The sequence below is a fragment of the Chiloscyllium punctatum genome, chromosome 1, assembly GCF_047496795.1.
Source record: "Chiloscyllium punctatum isolate Juve2018m chromosome 1, sChiPun1.3, whole genome shotgun sequence".
Taxonomy (NCBI): domain Eukaryota; kingdom Metazoa; phylum Chordata; class Chondrichthyes; order Orectolobiformes; family Hemiscylliidae; genus Chiloscyllium; species Chiloscyllium punctatum.
Genome location: NC_092739.1, coordinates 74,809,568 through 74,834,661, shown reverse-complemented (window position 1 = coordinate 74,834,661; position 25,094 = coordinate 74,809,568). Strand labels below are relative to the sequence as shown.

At 38.9% G+C, this 25,094-nt stretch overlaps 1 protein-coding gene across 1 annotated transcript in view; it reads left to right on the top strand.

Moving 5' to 3' along the window:
* Positions 1 to 25,094, top strand: part of txk (TXK tyrosine kinase) — a 56,435-nt gene that overhangs the window by 14,559 nt on the left and 16,782 nt on the right. Inside the window, exons 2-8 of the mRNA XM_072579601.1 lie at positions 6,615 to 6,663; positions 6,787 to 6,886; positions 9,394 to 9,599; positions 14,521 to 14,586; positions 15,871 to 15,925; positions 20,413 to 20,492; positions 21,762 to 21,895. Coding sequence (XP_072435702.1) covers positions 6,615 to 6,663; positions 6,787 to 6,886; positions 9,394 to 9,599; positions 14,521 to 14,586; positions 15,871 to 15,925; positions 20,413 to 20,492; positions 21,762 to 21,895 — 690 coding nt within the window. The remainder of the gene's footprint in view (positions 1 to 6,614; positions 6,664 to 6,786; positions 6,887 to 9,393; positions 9,600 to 14,520; positions 14,587 to 15,870; positions 15,926 to 20,412; positions 20,493 to 21,761; positions 21,896 to 25,094) is intronic.

Here is a 25,094-nt window from a genome sequence, read left to right as displayed (position 1 = left end):
TAACTGTGTGCGGAATGAATCTCCATAGGAAATGGTGGATGCCGGTACAGTTGCAATGTTTAAAAGATGTTTGGGTAAGTACATGAATAAGAAATGTTTGGAGGGATATGGGCTAAATGCAGGCAGGTAGGACTAATTTAATTTGGGATTATAGCTGGCATGGACTGGTTGGACTGTCCTACATGACTCTATGACTCTAGGAGTAGAACATAAATCAGCTCCATTTGACCAACATTGTTAAATGGAGAAGCAGCTCAAGGCAGTTTTGTAAGTGCTACTAAAGGTCAATGAAATATTAGAAAGCTAGGATAATTATGTGGTTTGCTTGGTTTCTGTTGTTATTTTTTAGTTAAATTTACAGGACATCTTCTAACAGTTCAGATTACGGGTACTTGCATCTTCATTTCTGACAATCAGTTTGATGGTGGAAATATTGAGACCGCTTTCATAAGAAATAAATCTTTAGAAGCAAGTCTTTGAAATCTGATGGGAGTGTCCTTGTCCAAGTCACCATTTTATTATTGATTGAAGAAGAATGATTATAAATAATATTTTCATTTCTTAGCGGTACTAAACCATATTAACACAAAAAAACCCATCAAAAAAAATCTGTCATTTTTTTATCATTTATCTCTGATTGTTAATGTTCCATTTACTCATGACATCAACAGTAAGAAACTAAAGTTATACCTCCTACGAGTTTAGTTATAATTAGAAACCTATATCCTGGATGGTGGCGCTGACGTGTCATATCTAGAATGTTAACATCTTTATGGGTTTGAACCTAAAATATACCATTCACTTTATAACTTGATGAAAACGATCACAAAAATTTCAGGGAACAGCTAAATAGAAACTATCAATACAAGATCAATACCAAGAAATCCAGTAGGGAATTTAGACAGGTCTTCTTTACCCAAAGAGTGGTGTGGTGGTGGAACTTGCTACCAGTGTGAGTGTTGAAGTAAATACTATAGATGTATTTAAAGAGAAGCTAGGCAAACATGAGACTGCAGGGAATAAAGGGGTACAATGTTAAATTTGGATGAGGAAAGATGGAAGAAGGCTCAAGTGGAGCATGACTGTCAGCATTGATCGCTTTGCCTACTTCTTTGGCAAAAGATCCAATGCAATATTATGGGGCAAGTGTCCCAGACTGACTTCTTGAAAGCTCTGAGAATAAAAACATGATGAATAACAACAAACATCACATATTCTTGAAATTTACTAGAAGAAAAGACTCAAAGTTCCAATTTTATTTTTATCTATAACAGTTGTGTTCATTTTTTATGAGAAAAGCTTTCCAAGACAGTGAAACCAAGTAAAATTTATGTGGTACATACTAAGACTGGCTGCATTGTTTGTTTTTGGTCAAATCAGGATTCAACAGCATTTTGCAGATTTGCTTTCCTATTTGTGCTTGATGTGTCAGTTAATTAAACAAGTCAAAACATAAAAAACTCCTCATCACTATTTATAGTGCAATTCATGATGTGTTTTGGAAGATTACATTTGTTGTTTGTTTTAGAGTCCTTATGTAAGATTTCTGATTCTTTTTACAATAATTGAATGAATGACAATTTCCTTTACTACTTGCAAACAGAAGTTTTGATTTTTATGAATGTTAACAACAGCTCGTATTTATATCATACCTTTAATGTAGTAAAAAAAATTATAGGTGTGCAACGTACAAACTGTGATATTGAGTCATAAAAGGAGAAACAAGAGCAAATTTCTAAATATTTTTTGCCAAAGGAGGAGGTTTTATAAAGGATTGTAAAAGAATAAAGTGAGATAGAGTGGCAAAGAGGTTTCCATAGTAAGTTTGGAACATACAATAACCCAAACAGAAATTGCTGGAAAAGCTGCTGATCAGGCAGCATCTGTAGAGAGAAATTAGACTTCGCGTTTTGGATCCAGTGACTCTTTTTCAGAACAAATGATACCTCGGAAAAATGTTGGTTTTTATGCAGAAGATAGGGAGAGGTTAGTGGGTAAGAAGTAAACGATACATGGAGCTAGAGCCCAAAGAGAGAAAAGAACAATTGGACAGACAAAAGAATGGATAACAGTCAGCCTGAGAGAATGAATAGCTGCTAATAGGCACTATTAGTGTGTGTAATAACAGACCATGTGATAACAATGTGTAGGAGTTGGGGTGAGTACATGGGAAAAGATGCTCAAGCCCTAAAACATTTGAACTCAATATTGAGTCCAGAAGGCTGCAGAGTTCCAAAGCAGAAAGCAAGGTGCTGTTCTTTTAGCTAGCGCTGAGCTTCACTGGAGCACTGCAGCAAGCCTGAGACCGAGATGTTGGCCAGGGTGGTGTATTGAAGTAGCAGGAAACTGGAAGCTCAAGGTCTTTTTTGTAGAGCTTACAGTCTCTGCAGCAGAAGGGAAGAATGATTAAAACCGGGGAATGTTGAATAAGACAAAATTAGCTGAAGGCTGATGTCTTAAAGGGTTTAGATCTGGAGGAAACTACAAAGGTAAGGAGGAGAGAGGCCACAGAAAGTCTTGAAAACAAGGATGAAATTTCAAAAGCGTATGTCAATGAGTACAGAGGTAATAAGTTAACGCTGTTTGGTGAAAGATGGGAGATGGGCAGCGGTATTGGGATGACATCATGTTTATAAATGTTAGAATATGGCATGCTGGTCAGAAATACATTGGAACAGTCAAATCCAGAGGTAATAATTCAATGAGGTGGTTTGAAAGTAAGACAACCATCTCCCAGGCCTCGATTAATGGCACCATCTGGCACATGTCACAGGTAGATTGGACCAATTTGGTGATAACCCTGTGGGCTAGGCTTTTTATCTGCCACTGTAATGTAGCTGAAATCAGATCAACATTTAAGCTGCTTTTTCTGAGACTGCAAAATCTGGAGTACTTGTAATAATCACCCAAAGCTTTACTGAGTCCAAATCAAAGGAATTACAAATCTAACCACAAGTATTATACAAATCTGAAATGTATTAAGTTTCACATGTATTTTAGAAGTCAAGATGTTTTGACTATATTTACAAATTTTCCTTAACTATCTGTTCTCTGTCCAAATCTGTATACTTGTATTAAGACTTCTAATTTTCTGTACTAAATGGAAAATACTTTGCATGAGAACAATGATTTTGCTATAACCTGTCTAGCAGTGAATGACATTGTTTCTACCATGGGAAGAGGATTCTTGTTTCCCCTTTTCTCGTCCAGTTCACCCAGTTACCTGCCTTCCTGCTTCCAAAAATCTCAAAACAGTTTTCTTCAACTATATCTTTAGTTCTGTGTCCTCATGTCCCCATTCTGTTCCTGATTCCAAAAGAATAATTTATTACAAAATATTCTGAGTGCTGTACAAAATATCATTGGAGTTATCCAGGCATTTTTTTTTGGATATGTTCTAATTGCTGGAATGAGTTCTCAGATTCCAGCATAGATAAATGAAATCTATTTCAATGGGATCCTCACCCTTGCTCCCCAAGCTCTTGCATTGCCAATTTATTGTGAAATTTAGTCAAACTGTATGTGGACTTTATGCTGTAAAACAATATAATAAAGACCGATTTGATCTGATTCAGCACAGTCAGCTTAAAGTCCTTGCAGTGAAGGATGTGGTCAATTGAAACTGTCAAAAAAGTTTAAATTCCTAATAAACTGTATGAACTCTATCAGTGGCCAAGAAGTAGGTTTCTGACTATAATTAAAACTAATAACAAAAATAGCTTTGCTCTGAAATTGTAAGGACCAAATTTTCAACTTTATGTGAGATGAGTAATAACTGACAGGCCATTTGTTAGATACAACAGTGTTTAAGATTCAAGCAGTGGTATTGTGGGCTGAAGATCCATTATCACCTCTTCTTACATGTCTATAGAAGGTCCATTCTCAAAGTTTTGTTTTGAGGCTTTAGGTGGAAAGGTCTATTGTAAATAATTCAGTTACTTAGTTGCTGCATTAAAATATCTGTGTCCAACTTAAAATGTGTCTGAGGCAATGTTCTTTTGCTTCTGAAGATTAACGTGCAAACTGACAGGGATGTAAGACAAGTCCTGTTTGTGAAAAATCATTATCAGACGTGAGCTGCTGACCATTTCTTGAGCAGGTTACTCAAGGCTGCCTAGATCTCAATGCAAAGATAGCTTATTGTGATGACACCAGTGGTAGAGACTGTCACCACCTGTATGCCCCTCCCAGCCCCTGACCCCAACCCAGAGTGATCTGAGAAAAAAGAACTGGAGAAAGAAATTTGTACAAAGGTGTAAGCCCGTACTCTCCTGTTAGACCATGTTTTTACCCTGGTGGCTGTGTTTAACTAGGAGAGTTGGCCTTCACTCTCTTTAACACATTCATCACATTTAAGTCACAACACAGACTTTATCTTAAAAATAAAATGTTGGAAAACCTTCTTTGGAAAGGTCATATGGGACATGAAAAGTGAACTCCGTTTTTCCCCTCACAGCTATTGCCAGCTCTGCAGGGTTTCTCCAATGTTCTCTACATTTATTTCAGGTTTCTAGCATCCATAGCATTTTATCTTTAATTTACATTAATCAGCTGGAGTTATTGGAATTTGGCCTCAAGAGGTTTATATAATTTGCTTTCCTGCAGATTGATGGATCGTTGAATGGATAAAGTTAAAGTCTGTAATAAAAGTAGTGCTGCAGATGCTGAAAATCTGAAATAAAACCTGAAAATCTGGAGAAACTCAGCAGATCTGGCAGCAGCAATGGGGAGAGAAACAGAGTTAACATTTTGAGAGGTGTATGATTCTTCTTCAGAATTGATATGTAATTAGCTGACCAGAACATTTTAATGGTAACAGCAGAGTTGTTTTATTGTGATGGGCTGCCTGCTCCTACAAGACTGTAGTCCTGAATTTATGGCAGATAGATGACAGAGCAATTACAACATGAAGTTTCTACTTAACCATGTTAACCAGAAATTGTATCCAGAATGTGGTGGACCTTGTGCAGTTTGACAAATTCAAGATTACATTTAAGCGTGTGAGCAAGCTCAGACTTAAAAGAGACTTCAACTTAGAATTCCTGTGAGACAGTGTTGTCATGACATTGAGGATTGCAATTAACTTTTGACTAAAGGCAGCCCCCTGAATGCTGAGTTTAAAAGAATTTAACCTGAAATTTTGATTGACTGATCACTGAAGCTGAATAAACAGGCCAATCAGCAGTTTTTAGCTGACGATTCAGCATGTGACTTAAGTAGCTGAAAATGTGTTGCTGGAAAAGCGCAGCAGGTCAGGCAGCATCCAAGGAACAGGAGAATCGACGTTTCGGGCATCAGCCCTTCTTCCTGAAACGTCGATTCTCCTGTTCCTTGGATGCTGCCTGACCTGCTGCGCTTTTCCAGCAACACATTTTCAGCTCTGATACTCCAGCATCTGCAGTCCTCACTTTCTCCATGTGACTTAAGTAGCAAAGGCAAATCAGTTAAACAATGTTGAAGGAATTTAAAACATTGCAGTGATGGATCTGGTTGATTGAGGCTTCAGTTGAATATTAAAACTACTGCCGATGGTGGGGATCTGAAACAAACAGAGAGTGCTGGGAAAACTCAGTAGGTCTGGACATACCTGTGGAGAGACACAGAGTTAACTTTTCAAGTCTGATATGACTTCTTCAACTGAAAGTACTGATCTTTCTAGGGACTAAGACAAAGGCAAAAGTGACAATGTGGTTGAGTAATTAGAAGCTGATGAAATGTTATGGAGAATGGATAATTGGGATTGAAAGTATAATTGGAAGTGAACTATGGGATACATACAAAGGTAGGGTTTGGGTGAGGAATGGTGAAGTGGTTGGTGAGTGACACAGCTTATTAGAATGGCCTTTTCTTTTATTATGTACAGACGGTAGAGTTGCTTGCTTTCCATCCCCACTGGTGGTTCTTTGCAGAATCAGAATAGAATTGGATTTTGTGTCAAATTTAATACTTACTAGTGACTGCCTTTAATTGCTTTGGTTCTGGCTTGTAATTTCAGGGCCTTAAACTCACAATTAAATGGAACTCAACTCGTCTCTTAATAAGGCATAGGTTTATTTGGATTCCTAAAGGAAATTTAGCAATGTGAGTGTAATTTTAGAATAACCTTCCTGTTTGTAGTTGCACATACACAACTTTAAAAGAGAACTTCAGATTTAATTCATTACTGGTTACCATACTAGGTATAATATAAATAAATGATGTGATGTGACAGACAGTTCCTAAAATGAAGATGAAAATGGAAACAATGCATTTCTGATAATGCTCACGATACTCTTTAAAAATGAAGAGAAACAACATGGTCATTGGGTTCACCCATTAATATAATTAATCATATAGCATCAAACAGAACGTTTGATTGCACCTCACAAGATTTCCGGTGGTGTCTGATCAATGACCTCAATATAAAGACCACATTATAAAAGCAAAGACATGCAAGGTATTAAATGTAGAAAATATTGAAAACACACAACAGGTCAATTAACATATAACTGCAGTGTGTTGTCTGGAATTTTAGTTTTTGATTTCTAATATCTGCTGAGCTTTTGCCTTTCTTGAAATGTACTTTATTTTGCAATGAAGAATTGTGGTTACATTGAAATCTCATGTGTTTGCAGATCATACCATCCAGTCAGTGTTTTGCTGTTGTTGCTCTGTTCAGAAACGGTAAGCCCAACTTTTCAACTTCCTTCCAGCTAAAAATACTTTTCTACTTTCCTTGAACTAATACAGCTGATAATAATATCTTCAATGTTATGTTACTTTGTTTATTTTTCCATTTAATTTCAGTGCAGTGACAACTCAAGTGAGTTTAGATGATAATGCAGATCTAATGGATGGTTATCCTTTGAATAATGGTCAAACATCATATCCTTCAAATATTTACCGAGTAGGTGATATGCTTTTGATATATATTCATGATGTATTTAATGAGACAAAACTCACGCATAAGAGTCTATGTGTTTTTTGATTTATAATTTATAACCGTTACATGGAAGCAATTTTTATTTTTGATTGGCCACATATAAAAACCAAAGTAGTACAATATAGTTGTACTGGTAAACCATGGTCAAATTTCCTTATTAAACCAAATCGTTGAATGCTTCTGGAGGCTTACCTGAGGTTACATATTAACACTGAGAACTTCCATATGACAATAGAATACTTAGACAGTACAAATATACATTAACTGCATATATATTACATAAAGGAGTAGTATTATAGTTGTTCCTTTTAAATATCCAAAGCAAAACATCTATCATGGCTAATTTTATTAATCTGTTTAGTCCTCCTAAATGTAAAGTTTTTGTAACTCAGAGCTGAACTGCTGTATCATGTGAGGGATGGCAGGATAGCCAGAAGCATGGCTTTCATTGGATACAGCTGACCCTGGGGTGAGACATGTCCTGCCCCCATTCACCACAGAGCTCCAATGTTACATCTGGCAAGATATATAATTTCCTCTGAATCTTTCATAGCAGGCTAGTAGATAGAATTCTGTGTTCTCACTGCCACAGCCTGATCAATTCCCAGTCTTGGACTGAGGATTTCCTGTGTGTGGTGCAGTGGTTATACTTCTACCCCCAGGCCAGAAGGTCTGAGTTCATGTCCCTGAATGAAGCCTTTTGTTGATTTTTTTGTTAAAGTACGGTGGTTGTGTCCATACCTCTAAGCCAGAAGATCCAGGTTCAAGTCCCACCTGCTACAGGGGTGTCTCATTGCTTGTCTGAGCAAGTGAACAAGAAAGTATCCCTAAATTCCTTACATTATACATTGATTTTCCAGTGAAGCAAATAACTCACAGAAATCCTCTTTGTTTAGCTCCCTGTTGTTTGTAGGATATGTGCAGCAAATGATTCTAACATGTGAACCTTATTTTTAAATTGATACATTAATGCATTTAAAAGAAGAAAGAATGTTCTAACACTAAATTGTGGCAGGTTAACATTTGGGGCTAGAAATTTCAGTGCAGACCCAGGTTCGATTCCAATCTCAGGTGACTATCTCTGTGGAGTTTGCACGTTCTCCCTGTGTCTGTGTGGGTTTCTACCCACTATCCAAAGATGTGCAGGTTAGCTGGATTGCTCATAGTATTCAGGGATGTGTAGGTTGGTTAGATTAATCCGTGATAACTGTGGGGTTCAGGGTTAGGGAGGGGCATGGGCCTGGGAGGGATGCTCTTTGGAGGGTTGGTGCAGACTCGATGGGCCAAATGGTCTCTATCTGCATTATGGGGATTGTATGAAATTTTTTTTATACAGACATTTTAAGTGTTGGTGCATCGTTTCTGTCTGTTTTCAAAGCATCCTTGGGTGAGGTTCTTCTGGTTGCTTGAGTAATGTAACTTTGATGAATGATAATGAAGTCACGTAAGTACTTTTTGGCATTTGGACTGCTTTTTTGTCAAAGTCTCTTAAGACAAAGGAAAGAATTCCTTATATAAGTTCACCTCCTGAATGTTAGGAAGACATTGAAATTGTTAGTGAAGAATTTGATTTCTTGAACTGTGTATTAAAAATGTTACATTTTATTATTATCAAGTTATTTTAACAATGTTTGCCCATAGTCGCAGCCTTAGACTATATTTATGTAAAAGACTAAAATGTCACAGCCAAGTACCTTCCTCATAATATTGTATTAGAAGACTGAATCATAGAATCTCTGGTGTAGATAAAGCCTTTTCGGTCTGTCAAGTCTTCATTGACACTCCAAAGAGCCTTCCATTCTATCCCTGTAAACCTACATTTATTACAGTTAATCCACCTAGCCTGCTCACTATGACGCAACTTAGTATGGCCAATCCACCAAACCTGCACCTCTTTGTGAAAGGAAACCCATGTATAGATGGGAAGAATGTACAAATTCCACACAGTCACCCGACGCTGGAATTGAACCTGTGTTCCTGATACTGCGAGATAGTAGTACTAACCATTGATCCACTATGCCCCCTGAAGGAGTGGAGGGAGGTGCAGTTATTGGCAAGTAGTAGGAGGTTTCCTGAAAGAGATCCCCTTAACTCAAGGATATTATTGTAATATTACATTAGTAAATGCATCTCAAATGTAAATAGTTAATGTTGAAACAAATGGTGACGTATACATGCATAAGATACACCCATTGTGCTAAAGACTGTAAGCAGTGTGCCTTTGAAACTTTTCGCAAAGTTCTTTAAAAATGTGAAGAATGTGCCTTTAGTGAAGTATTGTCTGCTCTGAAGAGGGGTCACAGAACTCGAAACAATAACTCTGTCTTCTCTCCACAGATACTGCCTGACCTGCTGAGTTTCTTCAGCAGTTTCTGTTTTTATTTGTTTATAGTCAAGTGCATTCTGACATAGAATAACAGAAAAACCACTGTTGAATTTGGCTTTAATCTTGGTGTTGTGTCATTATTCAGGCCAACAGGTCAGTAGGGGTCCCATCAAGAAGGAAGCCTCCACCACCACCTCCGAGTGATGATGAGGAGGGCACAGAAGTCAAGGTGATCGCCCTGTATGATTTTTGGGCCCGAGAATCCACTGATCTGAGTGTCAGGAGATATGAAGAATACGTTATTCTTGAAAAACTTGATCCTCACTGGTGGAAAGCGAGGGACAAACATGGGTAAGAATAAACTTCATTTAGCATATTTGTTGCAATATAAAATTTATATAATTGAATTACATTGTACACAGATGTGACAAGCAAACTTCCTGCTGCTTAATACCTCGATGAAAAGCATTAGTTGGACAGGTCTGAAACTGAGAATCTGTGAGAATCGTGCAGTATTGTTATCAGAAACTGGAAGATTTAAATTTAAATATTTGTTCTGATCATACTTTAAAAGAAAAAAATTACCAGTATCCAAGTCTCCTACCACCTATGACATAGGCAGTAACCATTTCATGTACTGACCCTAAATTTGTATGGGAATTCCTATACAACCATAAGAAATAGGAATAAGAATAATTTGTTCAGCCCCTCAAGCCTATTACACTGTTCAGTATGATCATGGCTGAAACCAATATTCCTTATAGCCACTTTCCTGCCTTTTTCCCATAACCCTTGATTCCCCTACTGATGAAGAATTTGCCTTAGACTTAAATATGCCCAAGAACTCTGTCTCCACAGCTCTCTGTGACAATTCCAAAGACTCACGACCCTCTGAGTGCAGACATTTTTCCTCATCTGGTTTAAATTGGCCTTTATTCTGGGATTATGTCCTCTGGTCTTAGACTCTCCTGTGAGGAGAAACATCCTCTCAGCATTTACCCTGTCAAGCCTCTTAAGAATCCTCTATGCTTCAATGAAATCACCTCTTATTCTTCTAAACTGCAGTGAGTATAGTCCCAGTCTGTTTAATCTTTGCTCATAAAACAATCCTTCCATATCAGGGATCATCTTAATGAATCTTCTCAGAACTGCTTCCAATGAAATAATATGTTTCCTTAAATAAGGGGACCAAAACTGCTCCCAGTACTTCACACATGGTCTCACCAGCACTTTATACAGTTGCATTAAGACTTTCCTATTCTTATACTCCAACCCCCTTTAAATAAGGACTAACATTCCATTTGCCTTCCTGAGTACCTGTGATACCTTTTTATTATTTGTGCTCAATTCCCCCACAAGTCCCTATGTGTTGTAGATAACCTATCAGTATCTTTCTGTAAACTGTTTGTATCCCTCTCACAAGCTGCCATTCCACCTATTTTGTGTCATCTGCAGATTTGGCTACAGTACATGCACTTCCTTCCTCTAAGTCATGTCCCCTTCCAGAGTGACTTGAACTCTCAAACTTGCACAGTACAGCCCCCCCCCACCAAACTCCCACTACCTGCCCTAACTGCCACCAGACCAATAGACAAATAGAGTGGAAAGTATGAGACTTTTTCCCCAGAGTGGAGTGGTCAATGATTAGGGGACACAGGTTCAAGATGTTGGGGGTGGAAGTTTAAAAGAGATGTGTGAGCAAGGTTTGTGAAGGTTTGTAGCTCAGGTTGAGGTTTAAGGTGTAGGCTTGCTCGCTGGGCTGTAGGTTTGATATCCATGGAATTTTGTGTTAGGGCATGCAAGGACTGCCACAAACACTACGTAGGACAAACAGGAAAAAAGTTAGCCACCAGGATACACGAACACCAGCTAGCTACAAAAAGACATGACCCCCTCTCCCTCGTAGCCCTACACATGGATGAAAAAAAACCAATTCGACTGGGACAACACATCTATGCTGGGACAGGCTAAGCAAAGACATGCCAGAAAATTCCTAGAGGCCTGGCACTCCAACCACAACGCCATAAACAAACACATAGATCTAGATACCATCTATCAACCCCTCAGGAAACGAACAGGAAATGACATCACCACAAACCCCAGGAACCCCATCCAGGACAAACATATAAATAGAAAGCAGGAGACAACAGCTTCGCTTCACTTGGAGATCGCCACTGATGATGTTACCTAGCCAGGTAATGAAACGTCTGGATATCAAACCTACAGCTCAGCGAGCAAACCTACACCCTAGAGATGTGTGAGGCATGTTTTCAGACAAAAGATATTGAGTGCCTAGAAAGCACTGCCAGAGGTGGTGGTGGAAGCAGATACAATAGCAGCATTCAAGAAACACCTGAATGAATACATGAATAGAAAGGAATAGAGGGATACAGATCCTGTAAGTGAAGACAGTTTAAGTATGAAAGGGCAAAATGCATTGGCGCAGACCTGGAGGGCCGATAGGCCTGTTCCTGTGCTGTGTGGTTCTTTGTTCTTTGTTCTTTGTATACAAATGGTACAGACCACGAATTAACTTGAGTTATTTGGTGTCTCTCACCAGAGTTACTGAGTTACAACTTCACTCTGCCCATAAAGGGATTAAGCCATTGAATTATCCCCAAGAACATACTGCTTTGGATTTGGTAACTCTTAAATGATGTGGTTCCCAGTAGATTTTAATAAGCAATTTTTAAGACATAAATACTGGAACTAACATTGACTACTCTTTGAAATGGCTTGAGCAAGTCACTCAGTTGAAGGACAATTAGGATGGGCAACAATGCTTGCCCAGCAGTGCTCTCACGCCATGAAAGAATGAAGAAAAAGAAAATATATTTCTCCAGATCTCATTTTATATAATGGACTAATACGTTGGCTTGAATTGCTCACGATCAGCAATCACCATGGGATTGTGTTGGTGAATAAGTATGGGGGAGATAAATGAGTATGAAAATGGGGAATGCTGATGAAATAAAGAGTTAGGAGGACAGATGTGAGGAAGTTAGGACAGAGGGTGAAAGGTGGGTCATGTGGGTTGTCAGGATTGAATTCTAGTTAAGTTGGGTTGGGGGAAGCTGGAGGATAGATGAAACATAGAAAATTGAAGATAGGAGCAGGAAAAAGCCATTTGATTTCTCGAAACTGCTCCTCAATCCAATATGATCATGGCTGATCATCAAGCTCAATATCCTAATCCCACCCTCCCATCATATCCCTTGATCCCTTGATCTACAAGAGATATATTTACCTCCGATTTGAAAACACATGATGTTTTAGCCTAAACCACTTTCTTGGTGAAGAAATTTCTCCTCATTTCAGTAATGGCAACCATACTCAACTCAGCCCCTGGCTCCCTTTAATTGTTGGGATATTACTCATGTCTTCCACTGTGAAGACTGATGAAAAGTACTTATTAAGTTCTCCAGCTATTTCCTGGGCTATCTCCCATCACTAGCCTTCCAGCATCAGTTTAAAGTGGCCCAATGTCTACTTTTGCCTGTCGTTTGTTTCTTATGTATTGAAAGAAACTTTTAATATCATTTCTAATATTACTGGCCAGCCTACCTTCATATTTGATCCTCTCCTTCCTTATTTCTCTCTTTGTTATCCTCTGTTTGTTTTTGTAGCCTTCCCAATCTTCTGATTTCCCAGTGCTCTTGGCCTCTTTATAGGATCTCTCTTTTTCTTTAATACATTTCCTGACTTCCTTTGTCAGCCATGGCTGTCTAATCCCTCCCCTGAAAATCTTTCTTTTCTTGGGGATGAACCTCTGTACTGTGTCCTCAATTATACCCATAAACTCCTGTCATTTTTGCTCTACTGTCTTCCCTGCTAGGCTCTGCTTCCAGTCAATTTTCATCAGTTCCTCTCTCATGTCCTCAGTTAAACCTTTGTTTAACTGTAACACCATTATATCTGATTTTGCCTTCTCTCTTTCAAACTGCAGACTGAACTCTACCATATTATGATCGCTGCTTCCTAAGTGTTCCCTTACTTTAAGATCTTTTATAAAGTCTGGTTCATTACATAGCACTAGGTCCAAAATAGCCTGCTCCCTCGTGGGCTCCATGACAAGTTGTTCCAAAAATCCATCCTGTAAGCATTCCAAGAATTCCCTTTCTTTGGATCCACTGGCAACATTATTTACCCAGTCCACCTGCATATTGAAGTCCCCCATGATCACAGTGACCTTGCGTTTCTGACATGCCTTTTCTCTTTCCCGGTACAAGTTGCGCCTCTGGTCCTGACCACTGTTAGAAGGTCTGTACGTAACTCCCATTATGGTTTTTTTGCCTTTGTGGTTCCTCAATTCCACCCACACAGACTCCACATCATCTGACCCGATGTCATTCAGTGCCATAGATTTAATTTTGTTCTTAACTAATAAGGCCACCCCGCCCCTCTTCCCACCTCCCTGTCTTTTTGATAAGTTGTAAATCCTTGGATGTTTAACTGCCAGTCCTGACCCCCTTGTAACCACGTCTCTGTGATGCCTACCATATCATAATCATTCACGATGATCTGTGCCGTTAGTTCATCTACTTTGTTATGAATGCTACGAGCATTCAGGTAAAGTGTCTTAATGCTAACATTCTTATCATTAGAGATATTGGAAGTCATAAGATGTCCTAAGTTATCCTTCCTTTTTGTTGCATTCCTAATCTGCCTCAAGGCTAAATCCACCTGCATACATGCTATCTCCTGCTTATCTTTCCATTTAACTCCATACTACCTGTCGCTTTCACTATTCCTTCCCCTCAACTCAGAAGTTTAAAGTCCTACTGACCACCCTATTTATCCTCTTCGCTAGAACATTGATACCAGATCGGTTCAGGTGGAGACCGTCCCACCGGTACAGATCCCCCCCGGTTCCAAAACTGATGCCAATGCCCCATGAAATGGAATTCCTCTTTCCCACACCAATCCCTTAGCCACGTGTTTTCTTCCCTAATTTTCTTATCCCTATGCCAATTGGCACGTGGCTTGGGCAGTAATCTGGAGATTATGACCCTTGAGGACCAGTACTTCAATTTTCTTCCCAGTGCTTGATAATCCCCAAACAGGTCCTCCACCCTAGCTTTGCCTATGTTGTTAGTCCCAACGTGGACCACAACAACTGGATCCTCCCCCTCAGTCAGTAACTTGAATTCGCATTACTGACTGCCAAATTATTTACATTGTTTCACTTGTGTATTCATTTTGCATTTGTCTAATCTTATGTTATTGAAAGTTTCCTATGAAACAGAAAGTAATTTAACATATGTTATTTCAGAAATGAAGGACTTATTCCAAGCAACTATGTGACTGAAAAGAAATCAAATAATATAGAAGCATTTGAGTAAGTTCATTACATAACTCTTGCATCTGCTATTTGAAAGCTTATAATGTCTTTGCATTTCAGAGTGGGCAATTAAGAAAGGGTCACGCCTTGACTTCAAATAAATTAGACACTGGTGCTTTGAGCACACTAAGAATGAACATTTGATGTTACAACTTCACTACTAATGGCATATGGGACCTAACCAATTTTGAAGGACTTTGCATAATTTACCCCTGTTTTGCAATCAGAATTAAATAAAAAGCACAAGGCAAGAAATTCCACCTGAGTCTCTACCCATTGGCTCAAAATGTGCTCCGAGGCTTCATTTCACTTGTGCCACTTCGACATACAGCTGAACAATTTCATGCAATAGTTTTTTGTAGATTCCTTACCTTGCCCGCAGAAGCCTACAGAAAGTTGAGTGGCAAATGGGGAGGACCGTGGGAAAGAGCTGGCAGGAAGGCTATGGTGCTGAGAGGATCTGTTGTCCTCTTATTAGGTCCGAACGAATTATTACAAATGTGAACTTGTCCTTGTGGTGGTAGTTCCTTGCTGGATTGTTATCATCTGTGGAAAAGTGGAATAGAACATATTTAATGTTAACTTAGGAAAGGGGTGAAATATCTATTTTGGATGACTACTCCAGATGTCTAAAACTCAATTTTAGTGTAGAGCTAAATCTTAACTTTTGATCTATTTCATGAAAGTAAAATGGCTGCAATGAGGGCACACATCTACTCAATTAATACTTAAATATATTTTCCAATGAGCCACTCAGAACACAGGATGTTTACAACTTATTTGCTGAGCCAAGGGACCACAGTTAAAATTTCAGACTTGTTGCCATTTGCTTCTTGCTTGCTTGTTAATTATTTGGGCCTCAGTGGTTGGTGTTATCCATTTAAAGGTGGAGCAACAGTAAAGTTAACTACACAACCTTACTTTGCTCAACTTAGTAAATATGACAAAGTTTTAAAAGGAATAAGGAGAAGCTTATTAATTAGGAAAATGAAACAAAAACCCTGTGGATGCTGGAAATCTGAAATAGAAGCTCAAAAATTGGAAATACTCAGTAGGTCAGGCAGTGTTTGTGGAGAAAAATATTATTTCTCTCTCCCTCCGCACAGGCTACCTGACCTGCTAAATATTTAGAATATTTTGCATTTTAACATGAAGGAAAGCTTGTTTGAGGTAAAAGCACAGGAAGGAAGAAGGTTTGGTCTTTCAGTGTTCATTGTTGATGCGGCACTATGACACCAAGATGACGTATTGAATATGGAAATAATCTTTTGTTTCCTGCAGATGGTACTGTAAAAATATAACACGGACCAAAGCAGAGCAGCTTCTTCGACAAGAGGTAAATCAGTCTGCAAATGTTAAAATATTAATTAATGGGATGTGAGTATCACTGGCTAGGCCAACCACTAATTACCCAGATGGTAGTTAAGAATCTACTACTGTAGTCTGGAGTCACATGTAGACCAGACCAGGTAAGGATGCAGATTTCCTTCCCTAAAGGACATTAGTGAACCAGATGTGTTTTTCCAACAATTGAGAATGACTTTATTGTCATCATTGGACTTTAGTAAAGCCTTTGACATGGTTTCGCATGATAGACTAATTAGTAAAGTTAGAGCACATTGGATTCAGGGTGAACTTGCCAATTGGCTAGAAAATTGGCTTAACAGCAGGAGATGGTGGAGGGTTGTTTTTTGGACTGAAAGTCTGTGACCAGTTTGTCACTTATATAAATGATTTGGATGACAATATAGGAGGTATGATTAATAAGTTTGCAGATGACACCAGAATTGATAAAGGTTATCTAAAATTACAAAGAAATCTTGATCAATTGGGTCAATGGGCTGAGGAGTGGGGGATGGAATTTAATTTGGATAAATGTGAAGTATTGTATTTTGGTAAAACAAGGGCAGGACTTATAGAATTAAGGTAGGGTACTGGGTATTGTTGTAGAACAGAGAGACCTAGGGGTGAAGGTACATAATTCTTTGATATTTGCACCATAGGTAGACAGGATGGTTAAAAAGATGTTTAGCACACTACCTTCATTGCTCAGACCTTTGAGTATAGAAGTTGGAATGTCATGTTAAGGTTGCACTGGACATTGGCGAGGCCTTTTCTGGTATGTATTTCTGGCCACCCTGTTATAAGAAGAATATTATTAAACTGGAGAGAGTTCAGGAAAGCTTTACCAGAATTCTGCCAGGAATGGAGGGTTTGAGTTATAAAGAATGGCAGGATAGACTGGGACCTTTTTCACTAGAGATTCGGAGTTGGGGGGGTGACCTCATAGAGGTTTATAAAATCATGAGGGGCATAGATAAGGTGAACAACAGAGGTCTTTTCCCTAAGGTGGGGGACTTCAAAACTAGGGGGCATATTTTTAAGGTGAGAGGAATAAGTTTTAGAAAGGGCAGAGAATGGTTAGTGTGTGGATTGAAGTGCCAGAGGAAGTGATGGATGCAGGTACACTTAAAATGTTTAAAAGGTATTTGGATAAGTCCATGAATAGGAACGTTTGGAGCAGTGTGGGCCAAGTGCAGGCATGTGGGACTAGTTTAGTTTGGGAACATGGTCAATGTGGACGAGTTAGACAGGAGGATCTGTTTCCAGGCTGTATGACTCTATAACTCTATTAGACTCTTAATCCAGAAATTTTATTGAATTCATTTTCCAACAAATGTGTGTCCCTAGCACATTACCTGAGTGTCTGAATTAATAGTCTAGTAATATTATCACTAAGCCATTGCCTACCCATGGATTTGAAACACATTGAACCTCTGACAGTATATAAAGAAGAAGTAGAGAGAATTTTTGAAATATTGACAACTTTAGGAGTATGATTTAGGAAAGACAGGCAATAAGGAAAAAAATATGGTGGAGTGGCATTGCTGGTTAAAGAGGAAATTAACACAATAGTGAGAAAGGATATTAGCTCTGACAATTTATGGGTAGAGTTGAGAAATACAAGGGCAACAAACATTAGTGGGTGTCATATATAAACTCCCAAACGGAAGTGGTCATGTTGGGAATGGCATTAAACGGAAAAATTAGAGATGCATGTGATAAGGAAATATCAATGATCATGGCTGACTTTAATGGGCAAATCAAATTAGCCACAATGCTTAGGGGAACACATGGGGGAACAGCAACAACTGTTTATTCCTGTCCAGCACAAAAGCATAATGGGTAAAAGCGCCAAGCCATGGCTTACAAAGGAAATTAGAGATAGTATCCCACCCAAGGAAGACACATACAGATTGGCCAAGAAAACTAATAGGTCTGAGGATTGGGACCAGTTTACAATTCAACAAAGAAGGACCAAGGGATTGATTAAGAAGGGGAAAATACAGTACAAAAGTAAGCTTGGAGGAAATATAAAAACTGACACTAAGAGTTTCAATAGGTACATGAAGAGAAAGAGATTGGCAAAGGCAAATGTAGGTCTCCAACAGTCAGAGACGGAGGAATGTATAATAGGGGACAAAGAAATGGCTGAGTAACTGATAACATACTTTTGTTCTATCTTCCCAAAAGAGGACATAAATCAGATACTAGAAATGTTGGAGAATGCAAGACTTAGTGAGAGAGAAGAACTGAGGGAGATCAAATTAGTAGAGAAATGGTGCTCGGAAAATTCTTGGGATTGGAGGTGGATAAATCCCCAGGGCCTGATGATCTACCTCCCAGAGTATATAAGGAAGTGGCTCTAGAAATAGTGGAATCATTGGTGGCCATCTTATAGGATTCTATTGACTCTTGTACAATCTTTGCAGATTCAAGGGTAGCTAATGCCACTCCAATATTGAAAAATGGAGGTAGAGAGAAACAGGGAATCATAGACCAGTAAGTCTGACATCAGTTATGGGGAAAATTTTTCGATCCATTCTCAAGCACTTTATAGTGGAGCATTTAGAAAGCAGTGTCAGGATCAGCTCGAGTCAGAATGGATTTATGAAGGGGAAATCATGCTTTACAAATCTATTGGAAGTCTGTGAAAATATACCAAGTAGAATTGACAAGCAGGAGTGAGTTGATGTGGTATATTTGGACTTTCAGAAAACTTTGACAAAGTCCCACATAAAACATTATTGTGCATGATTAGAGTGCATGGGATTGAAGGAAGTATACTGAGATGTATAGAAAACTGGTTGGCAGAGTGGAAACAAGGAGTAAGAATTAATGGGTCCTTTTCAAATTGGTAGGCAATAACTAATGGGCTGTCACAGGGATCAGTGCTGGCACTCCAGCTATTCACAACATATATTAATGATTTAGATGAGTGAACAAAAAGTAACATCTCAAAGTTTGCAGATGGTACCAAGTTGGGCGGGAGGGTGAACTGTGACGAGGATGCAGAGGTCCTTCAGCATGATTTGGACAGGTTGGGTGAGTGGGCAATTCAATGGCAGATGCAGTATAATTTGGATAAATGTGAGGTGATCCACTTTGGAAGAAGAAAAAAGAAGACAGATTACTACCTCAATGGCTGCAAATTGAGAGAGGGAAGTGTGCAGTGGGACCTGGGTGTCCTTGTGTACCAATTGCTGAAGGTAAGCAAGTGGTAAAGAAGGCAAATGGGATGCTGACCTTCAGTACAGGAGCAAGGATGTGTTGTTGCAGTTATACAGGGCTTTGGTGAGACCACATCTAGAATATTGTGTGCAGTTTTAGACTCCTTTTCTGAGGAAGGAGGAAGTGCAGTGAAGGTTTACCAGGCTGATTCCAGGATGGTGGGGCTGATGTATGAGGAAAGATTGCCTTGGTAAGGATTATTTTCACTGGATGAATGAGGGGGATCTCTTGAGACTTATAAAATTCTAACAGCACTAGACAGGGCAGATACAGATGGTGGGTTTGTCCAGAAAAGGGGGTCACAGTCTGAGGATTCAAGGTAAACCATTTAGGGTGGAAATGAGGCAACATTTCTTCAATCAAAGAGTGGCAAGCCTGTGGAAGTCATTACCACAGGAAGTAGTTGATGCCAAATCGTTGAATGTGTTCAAGAGGTGGCTAGATATAGCACTTGGGGCGAATGGGATCAAAGGTTATGGGGTGAAAATAGGATTAGGATATCGAGTTGGACGATCAGCCATGATTGTGATGAATGGTGAAGCAGGCTTGAAGAGCCGAATGGCCTCCTCCTGCTCCTATCTTCCTCGTTTCTATGTTTATAATGAACTGGCACAGAACAGGAGTTGAGGCCTGAGGCATGATCTTATTGAACGTCGGGGCAGGCTTGTGGGGACATAGACGCTACTTCTGCTCCTGCATTTTTATGTTCTTATGTTATTATTTGGATGTGCGTTAAATTCAGGTTACATGATATATTTTATGAACATGAATGATTTAGCAAAATATTCAATAATAAGAATGAAGTTAAAGCAAACGAGATTTTTTAAGTTCACTTATGGGATGGTATGGTATCACTGGCTAGCCAGCATTTGTTGTCCATCCTTTGTTGCCCTTGAGAAGGTGGTGGTGAACTGGTAGTGAGAATGAACAGCTTAACTTCTCACCTCTTATTGCACAGGATTTCAACAAGTAAGCATGAATTGTAAGATTAGTTGTTTGTCTTCATCATATTATTTCTGTCTCGTGTTATATTTTCAAATGTTGGGGGGTGAAATTGTTCTTCACCGCTGGTATTTCTTGATTGCCTGTTTTACATCACTTTGTATTTTCTTGGTCTTAGATTTCAATATTGAGCATATGCAAAACATGTCACAAATTCGTTATAAGTGCAAAGGCCAATTTCACCCCTTAGTCTTTTGCAAACGTTAGCAGGTTTTTGAAAAAATATGTTTTTGTGTATATTCTTTTCAGGCTACAGAAGGGGCTTTTATTGTCAGAGACTCAAGTCAACAAGGAATTTACACAGTGTCTGTTTACACTAAAGCTGGAGGGTAATCATTGATTTTACTTCATGAATTTTCAACTGGAACGTTATGATTTTCTGTGCTATTCATTTAAGTGTGCAAGTATAAAAATAGGTCGTACTTTGCAGATTGTTTTTCTTAAATTTTTGCCACGGTTAGTATAAGGCCCTGACTATCTAAAACCTTTCCACTTTGAAAAGATAATTCCACTTCTTCATACTTCATACTTCAAACAGTCTGGAGTTTATTGAGTTTAGAGTTAATCAAAGGACCCATTACAGTGTAACTAGTGCACTTGAAACAAGTGTCCAGATACCATTTGCAAAAGGCAACCCTTATTTCAGGTCCTAGCTAATTCTGATCTGTGTTAGAAGATTTTCACATGTCATATTTCCCTACCTGAAAAATTGCTATATTTTCTTTTTACAGATTAGAAAAGTCATAGAATTGAACAGTCACAGTTTCACCGAATTATAGCATTCAGATAAATCACTGCAACATATATGACAATCTCTGGACAGGCCCTGGACTGAATCATAAGCTTTCAAAGATCCCAAGAATATCTCCTACTCATTTTGTGCATTTGCATGACCCCAAATACTAAAGGTGCTTTATGCTTACAGCGATGCATGATGCATCAACATCATTTTGAGTGATATACTGACTCCATCCATACTGTGGCCAGTGGAAATAGATTTCAGTACTTTTATACATATACACAAAGCAGAGTTTTGTTAGTTTTTTAAGCAATGTAATAATTGCTGCAATGTATAATATTAGGTCTCTTCATTGCACTCACTTATGAAATCAATATCAGCTTCAGTTGGTCTCAAACTATTACTTACCAATAGACCATTGTAATTAAATGGTTCACTTAATCCTTTCAATATAATTGGTCATCCAAGTGCATATTATAAGTATACTGCAGCCTGTGGGGAAGCTCATATTTTATGAGAATTGTTATTTGAGGTATTGTACATAAATGGATTTGCTTTAAAATGGATGAGTTGAGAGCATAATTGCAGTGCAATGGTATAGAAAATGCAAAATTGTTCACTTATAATAACAGATAAATTTCTTGATAGTTTAGTTTATTACTTTTGCTGCTAGTCAAATAAATGTCACCCTCTTGTAAAAAATATAGTGATACAAGAAGTCAACGCCTATATAATTGGAACAAATACAACTATTTTCCTTTGGCTGCAGTACCTCCTGTAAGAAAATAACTGGTGGTTGTAACTGTAAAAGAATATTTTGATATGCTGTTTTATTTATGATCTTCATGATTTCTTACAGTGAACCAAATGGATCCGTCAGACACTACCACATAAAACAGACGCAGACATCAAACAAACAGTACTATGTGGCAGAAAAACACCTCTTCGATACTATCCCAGAACTCATTAAATATCATGAACACAATGCAGCAGGTAGAGTGTAGAAGTAACTCAATCCTAATATTTGAAACACAAAATGCATTTAATTTTGTATCTAGAGTACACAAGTGTTCTGATTGGTAGTTACACCTTAGCTATTGCAGCCTCTATTAGGACAACATCAAGTGCGAAGCCAGTAACATTTTTACTATTGGGTCAGAAACCCATAAGCTCTATGCCAGGAGTTTGAGCTCATAAATTAAGATGACACTTCAGAGCAAGTGAAGCATCCATACCAGTTCTGCATGTCTGGATGTACCATCCTTTAGGTGAATCATTAACTAAGGCCACATCAGCTTGCGTCACTTGTGCAGACTGATATTATTAATCTCATTGCTGTCTGTGAAGAATGTTAGGCATGTGTCCTGGGTACCATTGTTTTTATTGGTGTTAGCAAACTTTTATGTTCAAAATGGCTTTTCTTTTTCTGTGGGATGTGAACATTTCTGGTAAGGTCAGCATTTATTGCTCATCCCAAATTATTGTTGAGAAGATGTTGATGAGCTGCCTTCTTGAACATCTGCAATTTCAGTGCTGGAAGGGTCTTCAGGATTTTGATACTGGGACTCAGGAATGGTGGTATAGATCCAAGGTAACATAATGTGTGCTGGAGAGGGATCAACAGCTATTGGGGATCTCATGCATCCACTGTGCTTGTTCAGTTCAGTGGTGGAAGTCAACGTTTCACAAAATGATTTTGAAGGAACCTTGGCAAGTGGCTGCAGTGCATTGTGTAGTTTACAATGCTGACTGTCGGTGGTGAAGGGAGTGAATGTGTAAGGTGTTGGTTGGATGCTGATTCATCAGGTTAATTTGACATGGATAATTTCGAGCATCATGTCTGATATTGGAGCTTCACTCAACCAGATCTGTGGAGAGTATTTCATCTCATGCCTGATCTATACCTTGTTGATGATGGTCATGTTTTCAGAAGTCAGAAGATGAATTATATACCCAGAATTCCCAGTCTTAACTTGCTCTTGTTGCTGCAGTGTTTATGTTCCAGTTCCCATTAAGTTTCTGATCAATGGTAACCCCCAGAACGTTGGTGAGTTGGACATGCAGTGGTAGTAATGCCAGTGAATGTTAAGAAGAGGTAGTTAGATTATTTCTTGTTGGAAGTGGTTATTCCCTGGTACCTGTGTGGTCCAAATGTAACTTGCTGATTATCAGCCCAAATTGGGACATTGTCCACACACAGCAAAAGATGAATATAAACAACTTCAGTATCTGAGCAGTTGTGAATGGCACTGAACATTGTGCAATCAACAAAACATTCCTATTTCTGACCTAATGAAAAACAACTGATGAGTGTTTGGCATGAGGAGCACTTGGGGTGATATCCTGAGACTAAGAGTGTTAGACCAGCAGCAACCTGTGGCAGATGCCAACCATCCTTCATGTGAAGACATCGCAGCTGAACGTCCCCTTAGGATATGCAGTGAGGTGACAGGGGCCCAAAGTCTATTGTCCTCAATACCATTTCCTCTGGATTAATGAGTTGCAGTGTCAGTGAAGACACAGCGTGTCCCACACTGTCACAGAACTGTGTTAATTGTTGGAGAGGGAATTGTGACATGAAGAAATGGGTGGTCATCCAATCCCAATGGCTATCAAGGTGTCAGATGTCTTGAACTTTAATGTAAGTGGCTCTTTCCAAGGCACTGGTGCTTAAAGAGTAACTGGGTGTAAATGTTCATTTGTATTACAGTGGCATGTCTGCCATGCAACCAGTGTGTCCTGATGAATATTAGTTGGTGCTTGTTGCTCCACCATTAAGACTGCCAGCACTTGACTGGGTGGATGTTAGACATCAAATATAGTGCCAGTATCAGGGATCCTGAGAATGTCCTGGCAGTGTTGTCTATTTATGCTCATGATAATCATCCAAGAAGTCATGTAGCCAATTGATAGTGTAGAACTTGTGTTTTTACAGCAATAATCAAGAAAACATGTCCTCATTAATGAGAAAAAGATTGTTTTGAGACATCACTCACATACGAGAAGAAAATACAAAGATTTTCAAAATTGTCGTGGTTAAGGGTATATTCGCTGAGCTGAGAAGTTGATTTGCAGATGTTTTGTTCCCTGTCTAGGCGACATTTTCAGTGCTATCTCCTGTGCGGTGCCACTTTACTGTCTCTTCTGGATTTTATTTAGTTCAGTTTCTGCAGCTTCCATTACCAGTTCTGGTTGTTTGTTGTAGTCACCGGTATATTGGGTCTAGGTCTATGTGCTTATTGATTGTGTCCGTGGATGAGTACCATGCTCCAGAAATTCTCTGGCTGTCCTCGGTTTAGCTTGTCCTATGATCGTTGTGTTGTCTCAGTCAAATTTGTGTTTCCTGTCATCTGTATGTATGGCTACTAGGGACAGCTGGTTGTGGCATTTAGTGGCTAGTTGGTGTTTGTGGATGCAGATTGTGTTGTTTGCCCTATATAGTGCTTCGTGCAGCCTTTGCACGGAATCTTGTAAATTATATTAGTCATGCACATGATGGGTATAGGGTCTTTTGTCCTGGTGAGTTGCTGTCTGAGTGTGGCTGTTGGTTTATGGGCTGTCATGAATCCCAGTGGTTCGAAAAGTCTGGTCGTCAGTTCTGAAACAATTTTTATGTAAGGTAGCATGGCTAGTGAGTTAGGTCGTGGCATGTCCTTGTCACATTGTTTGTCTCTTAGGCATCTGCAGATGAAGGTGTGGGGATATCCGTTCTTAGCGAATAATTTCAAAGTAATTGATTGACTGACTGTGAAGCACGATGGGACATCCTGAGGAATTACATCTGTTTTTATTAGCTATGGAGACTTCATAATTCCATAACATACTGTAATAATGAATGATTTGGAGGTGCCGATGTTGGACTGGGATGTACAAAGTTAAAAATCACACACCACCAGGTTATAGTCCAATAGGCTTATTTGGAAGCAATAGCTTTCAGAGCCCTGCTCCTTTATCTGGTCACAACCACCTGATGAAGGAGCGACGCTCCGAAAGCTAGTGCTTCCAAATAAACCATTTGGACTATAACCTGGTGGTGTTTGATTTTTAACTTTGTAATTATAAATTATGACTGTGGATTAAACTAACATACTGCGGGATTTGTTTAGAACAGACAATGCTATTATTTCAATTGCACTTTACAAAACAAGTTTTAGAGAAATCTGAGCATAGTAATGATTGAAATGCACAATGA